Raw genomic sequence first — 19,071 nt, forward strand, 5'->3', positions numbered from 1 at the left:
TGGCTCAGTGGCAGAGCATCCGTTTGGCATGCAGGAAGGTCCCAGGTTCAATCCCTGGCATCTCCATTTAACAGATGTAACGTGAAAGGCCACTGCCTGAGACCCTGGGGAGCTGCTTCCAGTCTGAGTAGACAAAACTAACAATGGGGGGGGGGGGAGGTCTAACTCACTATAAAGCAGCATCATATGCTCAGTCATCTGTCATTCTGCCAAATTTTATTTCATACAATAACCTTGGCTACTTTGGTGCAAAGTTACTGGGACAGTTTTTTTGGGAAGCCGCCTCAAAGCATAGTGTTTTTACTGGACAGAAATCTATCAAATAAATTGCTGCTCAGATTACTTGCTTTATGCTGAAGTAATAATATACTCTTGGTCTATCTAACAGACTATTCTCCCTTGCAGCTTCTCTCTGAGACAGCTTTTTTTTTGTTTGTTTTTTTTTAAACAGCCAGGCTTCCTGAAATTCTTTGACTGGAGAGGACGCGACTGTCTTATACTTGGCATGCACATCATAGGATCTACTACCCCTGGGCTTTGGCTCTTCTGCTGCCACAGCATGTTGACCAGACTGCCATGCCAATGTTCTGTCCAGGGATGAATGATAGTGCTGCAGGGGGTGCTGTGACCTTGGGGCAGCAGACATTGTTCTCAGAGTGGTTTTCCCTTGCAGTGATAAATCACCGTAAATCCAAGTGCTAGTGATGCAGAATAGCCCTGTTCTGACCTGCAGGCCTTGTTCCACCATGCCCTCCAAGTTGTCTGGGCCCTAGTAGCTGCCCAAGCTCTCTGCCTGGCACATGCTGCCTCTCTAGAGGAGCCTTTCTCTCTGTGTGTTCAACTGCTACTACCACCTAGCCTACATGACCCCCTGAGAGTCAGAGTTCCCAACTCTCTCCCCCCTCCTGTTCTGAGGCCCTGAATCTGTGTTTCCTGCTATCCAGCATCTGACTACCACAGGACAACTTACAGCCTTGTGCATTACTAACGGGGTTGCCACTCACTGACTCCCCTCTCCTAATACTCCTTTTAGAAATAGCATGCCCAGAATAAGGTGGTACAGAGAATCACTACCAGCATCAAAAGTTTATTTATTTATTAAGAAGAAAATGTCCTCATGAATAATCTCAGCACAGCACCAGATTGAGCAAGGGATCCAAACAAAAAGGGTAAAGCACAATTCCTCTGTTCCTCTCTGTGAACATAACCGTGTGGATTTTAATTTAATGTAGGTTTCTTTGCTTAATAGATCAGAGCTTTCTAAAAGGCTCTCATTATTTTGAATGCTCAAGTGTACAGGCCAGTACATGACAACAGCCACCTCCTATAGACCTCAGGTAAGAATCCTGGTTGTCTTGATGGAAACAGCACGAAAAGAGAGTCCAAGGAGTTTTATCGTCACTCTTCCCACTAACCAGACTAGGCAAGAAGCTTTTCCTGAGGTCTCCAGTATTCCCCCCCTCCCCAAAGTCAGATCTCTGTTTCTTGCTAGATGTCTCCTCTCTAGCTGGACGGAGTGTGTGAGTGTGAGGCATCTTCTTGTGTCACCATTTGCATATCTAAAGGTTTGGTGGGTGCTTGGACTCCGCCAAAAGAGATAAAACTTTTTAAAAAATCAAGATGAAGATTTTACTCAAATGAAACCTCTAAAGACAAATTCATTTCTCTACAACTCATTTCATTCCAAAACTGACATGGGGTGGCAAGTAAGTGAAGGCAAAAGAAGAAGGGGACGACAGAGAATGAAGTGTCTGGATGGAGTCACTGAAGCAGTCGGTGCGACCTTAAATAGTCACTGGGGAATGGTAGAGGACAGGAAGGCCTGGAGGATCATTATCCATGGGGTCGCAGTGGGTTGGACATGACTTCGCACCTAACAACAACATTGATATTCTTTCTCAATATACTGGAAAAGGGGAGTAAATGAAGAAATCTTGTTGATGGGTTGAGGGGAAAAGTCATACTCCTTTCCACTTCTTTAAAAGTATAGTGCACCTTCAAAAATAAATCAAAAAGGGAAAGCGACAGTTCTATAAAATGGCAGGCATTGCTAGGTAAATAGGATTAGCCATTCTGGCATTTGCCATACATGTTTTAAAAAATAATTCCATGTGCACCTCTGCAGTTATGATGGGGAGTGTTCAGTTGCTGAAGAAACACTAAAGAGTACATAATTGAAGGCTCCCCGATGATGGAGAATATTGGTAGAGAGTTGTATTGCTGGCAGCTTGTAAGGCCTTGGCTGCCGTATGGCAGACTCCCACGACTATACATTTGCAATGAAAATGCTGAATTGGGTAGGGTAGGGTCTTGGAAGTAGTTTTGGTTCAGGTTTAAAATTTTGGAGCTTCAGGACTGGGGGAAATTTCATGTCACTGAAATAAAACCTCTTTAAAGAAAGGTACTGGATCTTTTGCAGTGGGTAAGAGCATTTGTACACTTTTTGCCTGGAAAGCACAGGGATATAGGGAAGTCCCATGGATGCCCATTTTTCTTCATTAAATACTAATCTGTTATGTGTTACACAGCCAAGGGTTGGTGCAATGCACAGTTACTAACACAGGAAGTGTCAGGGTTCAGTTCTTCTTGGGAGGTTTGCTCTCAATCTTGGAAACCATTAATAATTTGTAAAATTAGCTTTGACCTCTGTGAAGTGAAAGACATTCAGCAATGCTCCTGTCTCCATGCGGCTTTCAAATGTGAGAGGAAAATGCAAGAAAAAGCCAGTAACAGGCTAGACATGATGGTAGCCTGCCTTCTTCCTAATCCCAGATAAAACATTGGCTGTGATCACTCAGGCATCAGAGATTCTCTGAACATGTTTGAAGGTATATTGCAGCCCTCTAGTGACCCGTAGCAAGTGGGTCTCAATTAGAATCATCCCAGTACTTATATTAAGGTAGCCAGCTTTGTTCAAACATGTCAAAATGCCAAAATTTTCTACAGGGGAGGGGAAGGTTAGAGCCAGCGCATTAGGGAAGGCGTTGGTGCAGAACCTCAGAGGTTTGGCCACCAATCAAGTTAGAATCCACTAGAGAGCCGTTAGCATCCCTGAGGCCTGGTCCCAAAGCCTCTCAAGCAGCTAGCAAGTTTGCTGGCTTGTCAGCTGCAGCCCCCAGTTTGGGTTGCCTGCCAGAATGCGGTTGGACTGGCTAAACCAGGCAAATGTTGGAGACCTGAATGAAATTCCATGAGGCGACTCTTGAGGTTCTTCTTCAGACTTTCCAAAAGGTCAAGTCAGAGAGTGTGCTGGGCCCCTTCTGGCCTCTCCCCTCCAGTTCAAGCCAGGGCCTGGGGCCGGGCCAGGGAGGGCGCCTCCGCTGTTGGCAAGCCACCCTCTCCACTGCGGCGCAACGCTGTCCTTGGAGCCCTGCGCTCAGGGGCTTGCCCGGCCAGCCGCGGAGGGAGGGAGGGAGCGAGGGGGCTGCCAGGGCTCGCGCGCTCTCTGCTGCCTGCCTCCCCCCTCTGGGCTGCCGGTGGCCAACGGAGAGAAGGCGCGCGCGGGGATCCCTCGTCCGGCCGACGCGTGCCTTTGGCGCAATGCGAATTTGTCTCGAGCCCTCTTGAAGGGGGGCCTGGAGGAGCCGCAAACGGCAGCCCGGAGGCGGCTTCTCCCCCCCCCCACCCCCCGCGCGCTTCCGCCCTCCTATCGCCATAACAACCAGCAACCGCCGAGGTGTCAGTGCAATCTCTCGCAGGCAGCAGGCGGCTGCGGGCTGCTTCGGTCCCTTCCACGCCGCCAGCCCTCCTTCCTTCCCTCCCACTCGCTCTTGCAGCGCCGGGCAAGTTGGAGAGCGAGAGAGGCGGGACGTGGGCGACCCTGAGCAGCGGAGAGGGGCTCCCGTCGGCGCTGGGCGCTGCCTGAACTTAGCGCCGACCCTCGCCGGTCCGAAGGGAGGCTCTCTCCACACGCAGACAAAAGACGCCGCCGAGGCCGGCAAAGGCAAGGCGGCCAAGAAAGGGAGGGACCAGTTGGGCCCGGGGGCGCCTCGCCCGGTGGAGAAGGCAGAAGTGCGGCGGCAACCAGGAAGTGGGCGAGAGGGAGGAGGAAGCGCCCGAAGAGAAAGCAAAAGCCGGCGAGGCAGAGCGGAGCGGGAGCCTCCTGCCTGCCTGCCTGCCGCGTCCCTTCCTTCCTGGGCGAGCGAGCGAGCGAGCATCCTCCGCGCCGCCGCGCGGGCCTGGCTGCCACCATGGCCCAGGAGAACGGCGAGGGGAGCGCCTCGTGGAAGAAGCCCGCCGACGACATCAGCAAGATCTTCGAGTTCAAGGAGACCCTGGGAACGTAAGGCTCGCTCGCCTGCCGGGGACCTGCCGGGGATGGAGGAAGGGTGGCCGCTGGGCCGGGGCATCTCGTCTCGTGGGGAGGGCGGGCGGGCGGGCGAGGGCGGCGGTGACAGCTGCTGCTGCTGCTGGGGAGGGCGACCGAACCAGCCCAGCCGCCCACCCGTCCTGCTCCGGCTGCGTCTGCGGACACCGGCAGGTGCGGAGGGAGGAAAGGGTCGCCTTCTTCGAGCATGGGCGTGTGACGAAATCGCGACACTTTTCTCCAACCGCTCCCGTCGGCTCCTTTGGTGTGTCTTCAATCCCTGCAAACTCCGCTTCCCCGCTCCCTGCATCCCAGAGAACTCCGAACAGCGCCTTAGCCCTGACTCCCCCAGATTCGTGACAGGCATGCTGTGGGCGCATCGAACAACGCCCCCCCCCCAGCGTTCAACAGAGATGTGCAGCAAAGCACATTTCGAACCTAATTCACACCCATAGGACGGCCACCTTCATAGCTCAGCCAAAACCCACCTGCGTGTAAAAGATTTCAGGAGCCCTCCCGTTATACTTGCCTAGTCACATAAAACAGCATTGACCTGCACAGGAATGATGCTTTAGCAAGAGTCATAGCATGCAAGATGACATGTGCTGCATAATGTTATTTTGTGAATCCTTATTTTTTTAATGCATCATCTGATCATACTATTTTGCAGATGGCACTTTGTGCACCAACTTATATGCAGAGAGAGAGAGAGAGAGAGAGAGAGAGAGAGAGAGAGATTAATGTTTTTTGAGATTGTGTGTATATGGGCATATGGACCATTAATGTGTATTAAATGCTTGGGTGTGTGTCTGTCTGCTGTGTATTTCAGTATTCCAAGCTCACAATGTTTGAATATGTTTCCATTTGCTAAGTCTGCATCCTGTGACTTTGAGAGTTGGGCATATTGCATGTTATTGTGCATTGGTATGCATTTAAGGATGTAAGGTGGTGTACATTTGAGTATATTCCATATTGTGACTGCATTGAGACCATGTGAGAGGAAACATGCTGAACAGTAAATGTTAGTGAACAAAGTTAACTCAATAGATTTGAACTGATGTACTTGGAAATGAAATAACATAAAAATATTTTTGTTGCACAGGAATAAATTAATGTGAACATATATATGAGAAGCCAGAACTGGTCTATTCAGAATGAAAGTGTGCTATACTTTGACAGTTGGTTTTATCAGCTTCTGCCAGGGCCCTGTTTAATTATGCAATGTTTTATATGGTCTGCATCAACTATTTTGAATCACTGGCAGTTACAAGTGCTCTTTTTTAACTACAAGGAAAAAATGCTGCATTTCTAATAGAAATGGAGCTTTAAAGGACCCAGGAAATGCGGTTTGACTTTTATGTTTTCCTCTAAAGCTGACAGCTGAATCTATTCATAGAAAGAAGAACAGAAATAATCAGAGTAGATGGGATGTGTCTTATCCAATGTGCTGTTGTAGCTTAATGGTTGTTGCTGTAGTCCCCCCTCCTTTTTATTTATAGTGCCTTATAGGTTAGCAAAATGGAAGATAATTTTAATCATCTGCATCAGCATGCACAGGCAGATAATAAGAACAAGGAGTGACAAAACAGATTGGCATTTAGCAGCTTTTTCTTCTCTCCTTTTTGTTAAAAAAGATGTTCTAGGTGCAGATGGCTGTGCATTTTAAGAAAGGTCAATGCACAAAATGCTATGTAGTTGTTGATTTTAGGTTTGTATACACATCTGGCTCTGTTATGAATTACAAGTGAGTTTGTAATGCATATGTCTCTTTAGGTAACTGTCATTCCCAATTCCTACATCTCACACTCTGTGTTGCGTGTGTGGCTTACAAAATGCAACTTAAAGAAGAATGGCTGTAAAATTTCTGCTTCTGTTTGTTTCATAGGAAAGGCTGTTATTTCTCTAGGTCTAAACATGTGCAATGATCAGATGTCCGGCATGACCAATTGTCGGTAAAGGGTAGCAAAACTTGTATTTGAGCTAATTGAATTATGTCTAGGGTCTATTTGTGACAGAATGGGTGCCTGATTAATACTAATGTTTTTGTCTACTTTTGCGTAATATTTTTTGTGATGGCAAGATTTTGAAGAGCAGAAACAAATCTTTCCTTGCTGTATATAAGCTACATGCTTCATATAAGCTACATAATGTTGTGGAGTACAACAACCTCAGAAGAGACTCATTGATGAAGCATGTTCTGTTCCCAGGAGTTCCATAATGAAATTCTGGAGGAGTACTTGTGAAGCAGTGCACACTGAATGAGCTTGGGTGCTCCAGACAACCCAAAGGGGTCAGTCCTTGCTATTGCAAATGATAAGAACCATTCCCCAGTACTGTCTCTTGGTACTTTCATCACCCTGAAGAAGATACATTGAAGCAAACTGCTGTCTAGCTTCTGCCAGATAAAGTAATTAAGAATGACTACTAGGCTGCTTGTGCCAGTAACTTTTATTGGCTAGCCTTGTACTTCATGTTCTTAGTCACAATTCTATATTTAACTATAGGATTGTCAGCTAGGAAGTTTTGTAGTAGAAGTGGTGTATTTTTATAGAATAACTGGATTTCATTTTATGAATGAAAATGACAAATGGGAAATGCATGGTGATGAATAATGATACTGCATTGAAGGAAATTTCTGTTTTGAACAATGCAGTTAACACATACTCAGGGTGTATTAAGTGAAAGATCATTCTGTGTACAGTTCTGGTCACCATATCTCAAAAAGACATTGCAGAGCTGGAAAAAGTACAGAAGAGAGCAACCAAGGTGATTAGCAGGTTGGAGCAGCTTCCCTATGAGTAAAGGCTGAAGAATCTGGGACTTTTTAGTTTAGAAAAGAAACAACTAAAGAGGGGGCATGATAGAGTTTTATAAAATTATGGATAGGTTGACAAAAATAAATGTTTCTCCCTCTCCCAAAATACTAGCTGAGGAGCAGTAGATTTAGGAAGGATAAAAGGAAATACTTTACACAGTGATTAAAATGTGGAATTTGCTGCCAGAGGACGTAGTGATGATCACATGCATGGATTAGATTCATGGAGAGTAGGTCTATCAGTGGCTCCTAACCATGGTGACTGAGGGGAATCCCAGAGCCAGAAGTCAACATCAAGGGAAGATCTCGATCTCTATGCCCTGTTGTTGGACCTTCAAAGGAACAGGTTGGCTACTGAAAACAAAGTTTTATTCCAGTGACACTTTTAAGGCCAACAAAGTTTATGTCAAAGTATAAACTTTTGTGTGCATGAACACTTTTTCAGATACATTGAAATGGAAGTTACGAGTCCTTTTATATAGGTATAGGTAGAGGATAAACCGCAAATTAGCATACGGCATAATAAAGGTATTTGACTGATGCAAGGACTACACTGGAATAACAAGCTTAGTTAATATGATCAGCATTTGTTTGGGTTTAATTCTGGGGGGAAACATAAGAAATAAATGTATCAAATAAATAAACGAAGGAAATAAATGTATCAAAATTGGAAACTGATAGGCAGATGTGGCCTTCGTAGCTGCAGAATGCTGACACAAATTAACTAAGATCCCCTGTTGTGCTCCATCCATCTCCTCTCAAGTGTGGAGGGAACATCACAGCATCTACTTCTTCTGAGCTGTTTTAAGGAGAGTAAGTGATGACTAGCAGTGTTCTGTCATTGTATCTTTGGTGCCTGTCTTGTAACCTGCTTTCTCTGGGTATTATTCTGGCTTTGTTAATCTCTTTTTTGACTTCCTCAGGTGGATATTTTAGTTCCAAAAAATTTCAATTCATCACCAATAACTTACAGCCTCTACTGAATGATGACAGTTCTCTTTCACAAGCACTGGGGGCAGACCCTTTCTTGCATGCAAACAGCCCACAATCTTAAACCAGCTCTTCACCCACAATAAGACAACATCTAATTTGAACATCGACACTGGTATCAGAGGTTGCAGTAAACCAAGATGCCAACTTTGCTACCATGTACACCCAGACAACATGTTCACAGAACCTACCAGCATCGGCTATACTATCTCAAGCTCTTTCATTTGCTTATCTTCTAACGCAGCCTTTCTCAACTTTTTGACCATTGAAAAACCCCTGAAACATTCTTCAGGCTTCAAGAAATACCCCTAAAATCAGGAACGAGATCTTTTAAAGTATCAAGACTCATGATTCTATAAGGGGTGGCATTAAAAAAGGACTATGTATCTATGATTAGCTGCATAGGCATTTCAATGGAGGAGTATTGAATTTAAAAAAATTAGCGGGCATTGCGGGCCCTTGAAAACATTGAGAAAGGGGATTGGTTGCCAGGATTGATTGACAGGTGGAAGCAAGTCGCGTGTAAAATGTGTTGCTTTCTTCCACCATTTCCAACAGCTAATGTGAAGTTTAAGGAGCATGAAAAGGTGGCAGATGGAAGTGAGACAGCAAGAAGGTGAGGAATGCCTGGAGATGCAATAATATTTAGTGCTATGCCATTAAACTGGCATAATGCTATTTTTTCGATGTACAGAAGTGTCCCTGCCTACTCCATTAAGTTCAAGCCAGCACTCTTCAGCCTGCTACAAGGAAGGCTCCCCCTCAAGTCTTCTCAGTTCTTACTTAATATAGAAATAGAAGAGCAGGCCCAAAGCTTGTTAATTTCACACACATGTTTTGACTGTCAACCACCTTAATAGTTCAAGTAAGGACAGGAAGTTTGGAAACAGACATAGGAAGCCATGTTTTGATTATTATTATTTACTATTTACTTTATTTGAAGTTTGCCTTTTAGGTTCTGATTCGGAGCATGCAAGGTACACAGTAAAGCTGAAAAAATTAATGTTCCTATCAAAATCTGAAATGGCACCTGGTCTGTTTCCAATCTTTGTCTTCCTGTTTAAGACAGAAAAGTGGAAAAATTCACAGTCAAAGCATTCATGTGGAATTAGCAGTGCATTTTAAGTAGGAACAATTTGCAGAACAGGTATTTCAGAATTAAACTTGTTTTTGCAGTGCTTGTTTTCTGTTTTCTCGTATGATCATCTTGACCGTTTGTTCACAATTCAAAATGGGCAGCTATTCGAGTAGTTTGGTGTCTGTGATGGAATTCAACATAGTGAGTGGATGAGTAGAAGGTGCTGATTTAAGTTCAAGATATACTAGCGTCCTTGGATTATGAATGCCCGAGAGCCTGTTATGGCATTATGTGCAGCTTTTGTGCCTGTGCACTTGCTGTCATTCATTATTTGTAGCTTTCGTAGTGTTGACATGTTTGGAACTGACTGGATTAAATTACAGTTCTCAGATAACAGTGTAAACTGTATGAAAACATGTGTGATTTAGCCTGAGAGTGCTGTTTGAAATTTGTGAACAAGCTGTGATCAAAATGGAAGGGTGCTTTGAAGAGGCTTTGTTGTGATAAAGAAATACAGAATTACCACACAAGAGGCCCTGGTCTTAGATAGATCCCATTCTCCAGTGAGAACCAAGCCGTGTTCCATGCAGAGATGAGAAGCCATAAAATTGTCTTGTTCTATGCATAGATAGAACCATCCCCTGACGGGGCTAGAAAGTTAGCAGGCAGGGGAGAGGGAAATGAGGAACCCCCATAGGCACATATAGGTATTAAAGTGACTCAGACTATTGAGGGGAATGTCGAAGGGTGAACAGATCTGAGTGGTGGCAGAAACCAACCCAAGCAATAATAAAAAAAGGGGGGGGGGTAAGGTTTCCCTGCAAGTGACTGTAAACTTCCTTGTGTACACACACTCATGTAAGCACATACACACAAGCATACACAAATTCCCATTGCCCTTCAGATAGTTGCTGATAAGGAGAGTGGGGAGGGTGATGGTGGATCAGAACGGAGGTTGTGGTGGATCAGGACACAGCCAGCTTGATGTAGTGGTTAAAAACTGGGTTTGATTCCCTTCTCCTCCACATGCAACCTTGGGCCACTTAGCCTCATGTATCTCAAAGTGGTGCCTGTTGAGGGGTGGGGAAGTATTTGGACAATGTAAGCCGCTTTGAGTCTCCTTCAGATAGTAAAAAGTGGGGTACAAAAAATTAAAACCCAGCTTTTGTTCTTCTTATAACTCAGAATAACTAGCGATTTCTATATGGCTGAGGAATGTTCAGATATGATCTGAAATGTGGGAGAAGACGGCTGCTTTTCATTCTTTCCCTAAATGGCGCCCAACAAAAAAAAATGGCACCCAACAAGAAACTTACGTTATGCAATCTTTACTTATACAAAGAACAAATAAATTGCTTTCAAAAATTGTGTTCACAGTTTAGTATTCATATAAATTAGAATTTAGCACTAAGTCCTGATCCCACTTTATATTCTTTCCTCCTTTTAATAAGAGATTTTCTTTCTTCAGGGAACCCTTTGCATATCATTCCCCCCCCCCCCGCCAATCGCTATGGAAACTGCATATTGCAAAGGATTCTGGGTCATATTTTGTGACTCATTTGAAGGTTTTATTGGGCTTTGGTTTGCCTACTGGACGTAGCACTTGCAGAAACAGAGAGTGGACTCTAGAATATGCCCATCATTTTTCAATGGCTGTGCATTTCAGGAGAAGAGCACAGCGTCATACCATCTGCCTTCTGGCCAATTTGTTTGCCATTATGGAATCTGTCTTTGTGAGAGCCTACTAAGCCTACAAATATAAATTAAATTAAAATAATTTATAGGTCATAACACTGTAGTGTTTCCCCGGTATGTGTTTACACTGCAGCTGCCTTCATTTCAGCTGAAGTATAACATGAATATAATTTAGTAAAACATTGTGATTGTATCTTAGGGACTTGACTGGCAGTAATAAACGTAGATAATAAGGTTCTCAATTTATTACCAGAAACAGTGTTCAGTTATCCAGTGAGTCATAGCCAACACTCATGATTACTTAATAGGATCTAATTTTGCACTCACATTTGAGCGTATGAAAACATGGTTGAACTGAAGTTATAATTCACAAACAACTTGATGAAGGAAGTTAGTCTTTAAAAAGACTGAAGCCAGAACCTGTCAATTTTATTACTTTAGAATCTGATTCGTGCATCAGTGATCACACCAATAATTAACAGCAGTAATAACAATTTCTAAACACATCTCTTTGCCCTATTACTAAATTGGATAACTAAACAAAATCTACTTCACAGTGTAAAAATACTCTGATGATACTTAAATATCCTTCCTAATTGAACTAATGATATGTGCCTCTGAGATTCTGCCCATGTAGTTTTGGTAATTGTAGTGCCTTTCACTTTTTATAAAACATCACAATTTGATAATATCTAGTTAGTATGAATTCAAGAGAATTTTTGGTGTTGAGTGATTTTGGCTAAGTCGGGCAAATTTTAAAAGAACAAATAGTGGCCATGTTTTGCTAGGTTAGAAGGTTGTATACTGGATCCAACATAAATGTAGCCAGTTTTTTCTGTACTAACTGAGCATAGAGCAGTGGCTCTCAACCTGGGGGTTGGAGCCCCTTTGGGGGTCGAACAACCCTTTCACAGGGGTTGTGGCAGAATGAGCAATTTGGCTAGGGGGCGCTGCCACTGTTGCCACTCCTCCTGCAGGTGCTCACGCTTGGCTACCAGTTGCTCCAGCAGTGCCTCCAGCGTAGGGCAGTCTCCCGCCAGGTGCTCCATGTGGTGGCGTGGCTCACCACAACATGAGGAACTGTATGAAAGGGTCGTGGCATTAGGAAGGTTGAGAACCACTGGCATAGAGATCTGGGGTGTCTGTTGAAATTCAGGCTGAAGTGTTTAATCAGTTAAATTAATTGATTTAAAATGTCCCCAGTTAAGTATGCAGTAGAGTTTAATCATTTTAATACAAGTGCTTAATGTACTGGCACAGTTCTAGAAGTGATATTTCCCTCTCTTCCCCCTCATACAAGAAAGAATGTATCTTGCAGTGTTATTATACTTACTGAGATGCTTATTAAGTATTTGGTTAAAACTTGTAGGGGTGTGATTCAGTTGCTCTTCATGTATAGATATAGCAACGTGCGGGCCACAGTGGAATTCTATGCAGCTAGGTGCATGTGTAAATGTCACCATCATATGAGTACTCTTGATCTCATAACTCTTTCTTATGGAACTGGCATTTTTTTTCCACTGTGGTATCTAGTCTGTGGTATTGAGCCTGGTGGAATGAGCTCCCAGAGGAGCTGCAGGCCCTGCGGGAACTTTCGGTGTTCTGCAAACCCTGCAAAATGGAGCTATTCTGTCAGGTCTACGGTTGAGGCCGGTTGGCAAGGAAGATCATGGCCCCCCCATAGGAGTGGCAATAGCAATTTCCATCTGCGCCCTCTGCTTACCCTTTTACACCAGAATGCATTATTGGGATTGTTAGAACTGGGATGGGTTTTTTTGCTGCAGCATCTTATCATCATGGGGCTTTGAATTGTATTAGTATTTTATGTCTGTTTTTATGTCTGTTTTAAGGGGTTTTATTGGGGTTTTATCCAGATGTTGTAACCTGCCTTGAGCCTTTGGGGAGAGGCGGGCAAAATAAATAAATAATAAATAATAAATAAATAAGATCATCTGAAGGTCACAGGTAGTCCCCAAAGCACAGCGTAAGAAGTACTTAACTGTTAACTGTTCCTGTTAACAGTTACTCTTATGAGCAAAAACAGATGAACAGTAGAGTAATTGGCACTAAATAGAAGAAATAAAATAATAAATAAACAGGGATGATACACATTTTTACTCACAAATAGAACCCATGTGAATTCTTAGCTAGACTATCTTCCTTTAAATTTTGTTTATTCTCGAGGAAAGCTTTTGCTGATTGTGTTAGGGCAGCCTTTCTCAACTTTTTTAACATTGAGAAACCTCTGAAACATTCTTCAGGCTTTGAGAAAACCCAGAAGTGGTGTGCTTATGCAGAATATGATTGGGAAACATAGTTGTCTACATGCCTACCTGGGGTCGTTCTCCTTCCCACCCTCTCCAGGCCCAGTGTTGGGGGGGAGTTGGGGGGTTGATATGACCATGGTCATATCACTCAATCTGAAAGAAGTTCCTAACAGTTTGAGCGGTTCCTTAGCAAACAGACTTCCTTGGGAGGTGGTGGGTTCTCCTTCTTTGGAAGTTTTTAAGCAGAGGCTAGATAGCCATCTGACAGAAATACTGATTCTGTGAACTTAGGCAGATTGTGAGTGAGTGGTCAGGAGGGACTGTGTCTGAGCTTGGCTCTTGTGGCCCTTTCTTTCATGCCCAGAGAAATGGTGATCACTACTTTGGGATCAGAAGGTGAATTTCCTCTAGACCAGACTGACCAGGGATTCTGTTTTTGTGTGTGTGTGTGTGTGTGTGGGGGGGGGTCATCTGGCCATGGAATTGGGGTCACTGTGGATGGGCAGGTAGTTGTGAATTTCCTGCATTCTGCAGGGGGTTGAACTAGATGGTGTCTTCCATCTAGTGCCTTGGACTAGATGGTGCCTTCCTGGAGGTGCCTTCCAACTCTATAATTTATGATTCTATAATTCTAAATATTTAACAGATTTTAAAAACATAAAAAGTTCACTCCCACCCATTCGGGAAACCCCTCCAGGGCCATCAGGAAACCCCTATTTCAGGAAACCCTGGATGAGAAAGCCTGTGTTAGGGGGTAAGTATGCACTCATAAACTAAGGATAAGTCAATCATTTTAAGATAGAAGGTGTGTTGTTTAGAATTCAAAGAAAATACATTAAATATATTTATCTGAGGGACCATCTTTATTTTTCTGTTTCCCCCCGTGTTTCTTACCAAGGACTTTCCCACATGCTCAGCTGATTTTCTTGGCAGTGAATTCATAAGCACTAGAATCACTTCAGGCATGGTTCTTCTGTGCATCTGCCCTCCCTTTACATTTCACAGTTGCCAGTTTATTTTCTTCTGCACATGCTTTAAAAAGTCAGGGTTTTCAAAGGAAGATGCTGTCATCATTACGGGTTTAAGTAGAGGGCCCCCCCCCTGACACTAATGCTAAACTCACTGGAGATGTGGTTGCTGAATGTAAATAAGTATGGAGATCTTTTAGGCTTTGGCCCCAGAGAGAGATCAGGGAGGGTCCTCTGGGACCTCAGTCAGTTCTGCAGGGCCTGTAAGATGGAACTATTTCACTAGGTTTACTGTTGGGGCCCAAAATATCCAGCAACAAATGCTGGCCTCATCACTGGGAAAAGGAGAGATAGATAAATTTTAGTTGGGGCTGTAAAGGTAAAGGTATTCCCTGTGCAAGCACCGGGTCATGTCTGACCCTTGGGGTGATGCCCTCTAGCGTTTTCATGGTAGACTCAATACGGGGTGGTGTGCCAGTGCCTTCCCCAGTCATTACCGTTTTACCCCCAGCAAGCTGGGTACTCATTTTACCGACCTTGGAAGGATGGAAGGCTGAGTCAACCCTGAGCCGGCTGCTGGGATTGAACTCCCAGCCTCATGGTCAGAGCTTCAGACAGCACGTCTGCTGCCTTACCACCCTGTGCCACAAGAGGCTCAATTGGGGCTGTAGTGGATTATAATTCTTTCAAGTTTGATCAACACAAGAAGAGTGGACTAAAAGTAAAATTTTATTATTATTATTTCTTTAGCATTGAACATTTTGAACACATATTAAACACTGTGGCTTGCCTTGTCTGATTAATGGGTTTGTTGACATCATTTACATCAGGCGAGCATAATGTGTAATTCTCTTCATTTTTTACTTCAAGCTGTGCAGCAAAAGCTGAGAATAAAAAAATGACTGCATGATCACCGTTACATTCGACATGTCTGTCATATCTCCGTAAACAGTAGTTGAGCACTCTTATTTGATGAGGAAACCATAGTAAAATCAAAATCAATTTGCAGAGCAGATAAATACTTCATTTATTTTCTGCTTTCATAAAAAGGCTGAAAACTTTAATCATCACCAATCACAGTTCCCTCATTCGCTTTCAGTAGTATTGCTCTTATAAGTTCTTATAGCCAAGAATAATGTCATTGCTAAGCCCTTGTCCTAATGGTGGTTCAGTCTCATCCTGATGTATTATTTCATTATCCAATTTAATCGTGTTTTTTGCTTACCTTTTCCTTTGTGCATTTTCAAACAATCCTTCTTTTGTAGTCCACTGTGCATCCCTTACATATTGCAGAGAATGTATTGTAGAGCTCGCACCAGGGTTTTATCACCACCTGGTAGGGAAGTTGAATGTGCCCTCAAAAACCCCAGCCCCTTCCCTATGACTACCAAGGAGCCGTTATAGCTGCAAGATGATTTACAAATGCAGTAAATGAATATGTAAGCAAATAATACTAAGCAGTAATAGAGTTCCATGATACTCACTCGGTGGCTTAGAAGCCAAATCTGCTGTTTTGACGTGTTACCTGTGGCTCTTCTGGCATCACTTCCATTATGGCATCTGTCCCATGTTTCAGGAAAATGGGCAAGGCCCTTGCAGGTTGTGAGTACTTGTGTTTTCCACCTTGAAACAGCTGCCATAGGAGAAATGGGGAACCTGTGGGGCTCCCGAGTTGCAGGCATGCCGGAAATTGAAGTAGATGTGGCTCTTTTGATGAATGGTATGATGACATAGCCCTGTTCCATTACTCAGATGCAAGGTTTTCCCTTCTTTTTTCCTTCCTTTCTGGCTGAGCAGCCCTTTTATCTATTTTCTTCTTAATATCTGTGGCTGTCCCACCCTGTCACATAATTCTATTTTGTAGTTGGCTCAACACAGGAGCTTGAGGGAAGAGACAAAATCACTGTAACCTTCTGAAAATGGCACTCAAGAGACTTTAAAATGTTCAAAATAAACAAGACATTTTATTCAGCATAGAGGGAAATAGGTCAGGTGAAATTTCTAAAGTTCAAGAAGGTAAAGAGACTAGTATATCATGTGTTGTTGTTAGGTGCAAAGTCGTGTTCGACCCATTGCGACCTCATGGACAATGATCCTCCAGGCCTTCCTGGCCTCTACCATTCCCCGGAGTCCATTTAAGTTTGCACCTACTGCTTCAGGGACTCCATCCAGCCACCTCATTCTCTGTCGTCCCCTTCTTCTTTTACCCTCAATCGCTCCCAGCATTAGGCTCTTCTCCAAGGAGTCCTTCCTTCTCATGAGGTGGCCAAAGTATTTGAGTTTGATCTTCAGGATCTGGCCTTCTAAGGAGCAGTCCGGGCTGATCTCCTCTAGGACTGACCGGTTTGTTCACCTTGCAAGGGACTCACAAGAGTCTTCTCCAGCACCAGAGTTCAAAAGCCTCAATTCATTGATGCTCAGCCTTCCTTACGGTCCAACTTTCACAGCCATACATTGCAACTGGGAAGACCATAGCCTTGACTAAACACACTTTTGTTGGCAGGGTGATGTCTCTGCTTTTTAGGATGCTGTCTAGATTTGCCATAAACCAACCCGTATTGAGTCTGCCATGAAAACGCCAGAGGGCGTCACCCCAAGGGTCAGACATGACTCGGTGCTTGCACAGGGGATACCTTTACCTTTACCTAGATTTGCCATAGCTTTCCTCCCCAGGAGCAAGTGTCTTTTAATTTCTTTGCTGCAGTCCCCATCTGCAGTGATCTTGGAGCCCAGGAAAATAAGATCTGTCACTATCTCCATTTCTTCCCCATCTATTTGCCAGGAATTGAGAGGGCCGGATGCCATGATCTTCGTTTTCTTGATGTTGAGTTCATAGTATATCATATGCTGTAGCAAAATTTTATTATCTTCCATATAGAAAATGGAGCATCTTGAGTATGGAATTAGGTTGATGATTTTAACTTAAATTTAAATTACTTATATTTTTATATAAAATGATGTAAATGGCTGTTTTAACAGATACTTAATTGACAGCTGTTGATTTTAACTGGAGTTTCTTTTACTGTTGAGTTATCTTGTAAATATCTATGGATGATATAAGACTATTAACAGTAAACTGTTGTTGTTGCTATTGCCTGAGGCAAATCAACAATGAACTCTGAATTAATTTAGTACTTTCACTTTCATATGTTTCCTGCAACGAGAGTTTAAAGTTTTTCACAAAGTTTTAAAATAACTATTCTCTTTTTGAATGAAAAGGAAACAGTGGCACAGCATTTTGCCTGTTGTAAGTTTAGCAGCCAAGCAGGACAGTTCCCTTCATTTTTACTTTTTTGGAATCTGCAAAATTACAGCACTAGGTAAAAATATTATTCCAGGAACCTTAATGATGCTTTTAATTTTTTTGGTCACACTTGGAAAATCACACACACACAAAAACCTTATTAGCTGATCCAAGCTCTCTTAAGAACAGCAGTTCCCTTAATATTGGTTAACAGTAAATAATCCTGAGCAGAAGTTGAGCAGTGTATATGGGGGTGCTGATAGTCCACCCTTTCCAGGCACCAAACAGCCCCTCTGATCTTCAGCTGAACTGTAGCAGCAGATAATCCCATGCCATTCACTTAAATATATCTGTGGTCCTTTTTATTTGGGAGCACATCCAATTGAAACCACAGAATGCAGAATATCAGATAAGGTACATTTTAAAAATGTGGAACCACCAGGAAGAATTGAAGCATAGCCTAAGTATTAATGTGAAGCAATGCAGAAATTATACAATGGGAGCCTGATTACAATAAGTTATATGAAGCAGTATAGACCACACTATCAATCATTTATCCAAAAGAGTTTGTGAACCCTTATGTACAGTGCAATCCTATTACCTGTGCAGGACAGTCTTCTTGAATAGTTCAGTGTTGCATAATTTGTGGAAGGCCTGGTGAGAGAGTTTTTGTGACTTCCCTGGGCAGGCCAATGTAGGAGCTACAATGGAGAGAACACATGTTCAGGCAGTTGCTGGTTTTCCACATTTGCAGTTGGCACCTGCAGAGGCCACTGCTGAAATGAGCAAAGTTGTTGTGACGGCGCATAGGGGGAGAGGTGGTTCCACAAGTAAGAGGGGCCAAGATTGACTGTGTTAGCTGAAATATTCTTATTCAGATACAAGCAGTTGAGCCTCCAATAATAAGGAGTTTGGCTCCTATCCCTGTGTTTTCAAATAAAAGGTCCCACATCTGGCATATTCCTCCTAGTCTCAGCGTGCTCCAGATATTATTACTAATAAAGCATTGTCAGTATACAATTTGCTTTATAGAGACCCATTCTGCATGGTGGTGTCTGCAGTGGACTGCTACGGGTCAACGGAGGGCCTGATTTGGGCCAGGCCCAAATTGGGGCCAATGTCATGTGGAAGCAGGGATTAGTCCCGCTGCCAGATGGGTGCTGGCCCAGCCTCCCCCCCCCCCAATGCAGAAAAGGTTAGAGTACTGTAAACAAAGAAAAAAATGTTTCCCTGCCCCAAGGATGTTAAAATCTAAGAGTGGGGAGAGAAGGTACATTTTTGAGACTGAACAGAGTAGTCTGTTTCAATCTTTATTTACGGTAATTTAGACCAAAATTTTTGATGCAATAGCAGTTTGTAAAAGGGAAGGTAATACATTAAAAATACATTAACAGAACAGAGTAGTCATGCTGGGAGCAACTTTTTGGAATCTGAATTTCCAGATAGTTGGTCCTGGCTTGTATTATGACATGTAAAGAAAACCACGCATAAGAAACCAAACAGCTACTGTTCAAAGGATACTGAAAAGCACTCCTCTTCTTGACTGTCAAGTCAGGCAGCACCTCACCTGTTTCTAGGATTGTGCATGTGTGTCATATGAGTTACTCGGTTTTCATCTGTCCTTTCCCAGCTCAGAGGTAACTTTGCCATCAAATGTCTTTTGTGCTGACGGACTATATTGGCGCACTTCACATTCCATGCTGAGTTT

General features: G+C 43.4%; 1 protein-coding gene across 3 annotated transcripts in view; it reads left to right on the top strand.

Annotated features, from left to right (window-relative positions):
• The first annotated feature begins 3,430 nt into the window (after positions 1 to 3,430).
• Positions 3,431 to 19,071, top strand: part of CAMK1D (calcium/calmodulin dependent protein kinase ID) — a 202,755-nt gene continuing 187,114 nt past the window's right edge. For 2 of the 3 annotated variants that reach the window (XM_077337953.1, XM_077337954.1), the window contains exon 1: positions 3,431 to 4,282. In XM_077337953.1, the coding sequence (XP_077194068.1) occupies positions 4,191 to 4,282 (92 nt within the window). In that variant the 5' untranslated portion in view covers positions 3,431 to 4,190. The remainder of the gene's footprint in view (positions 4,283 to 19,071) is intronic. The other variant, XR_013231072.1, reaches the window with a different exon arrangement.

This window comes from Paroedura picta, chromosome 5 (genome assembly GCF_049243985.1).
Source record: "Paroedura picta isolate Pp20150507F chromosome 5, Ppicta_v3.0, whole genome shotgun sequence".
Lineage (NCBI taxonomy): Eukaryota > Metazoa > Chordata > Lepidosauria > Squamata > Gekkonidae > Paroedura > Paroedura picta.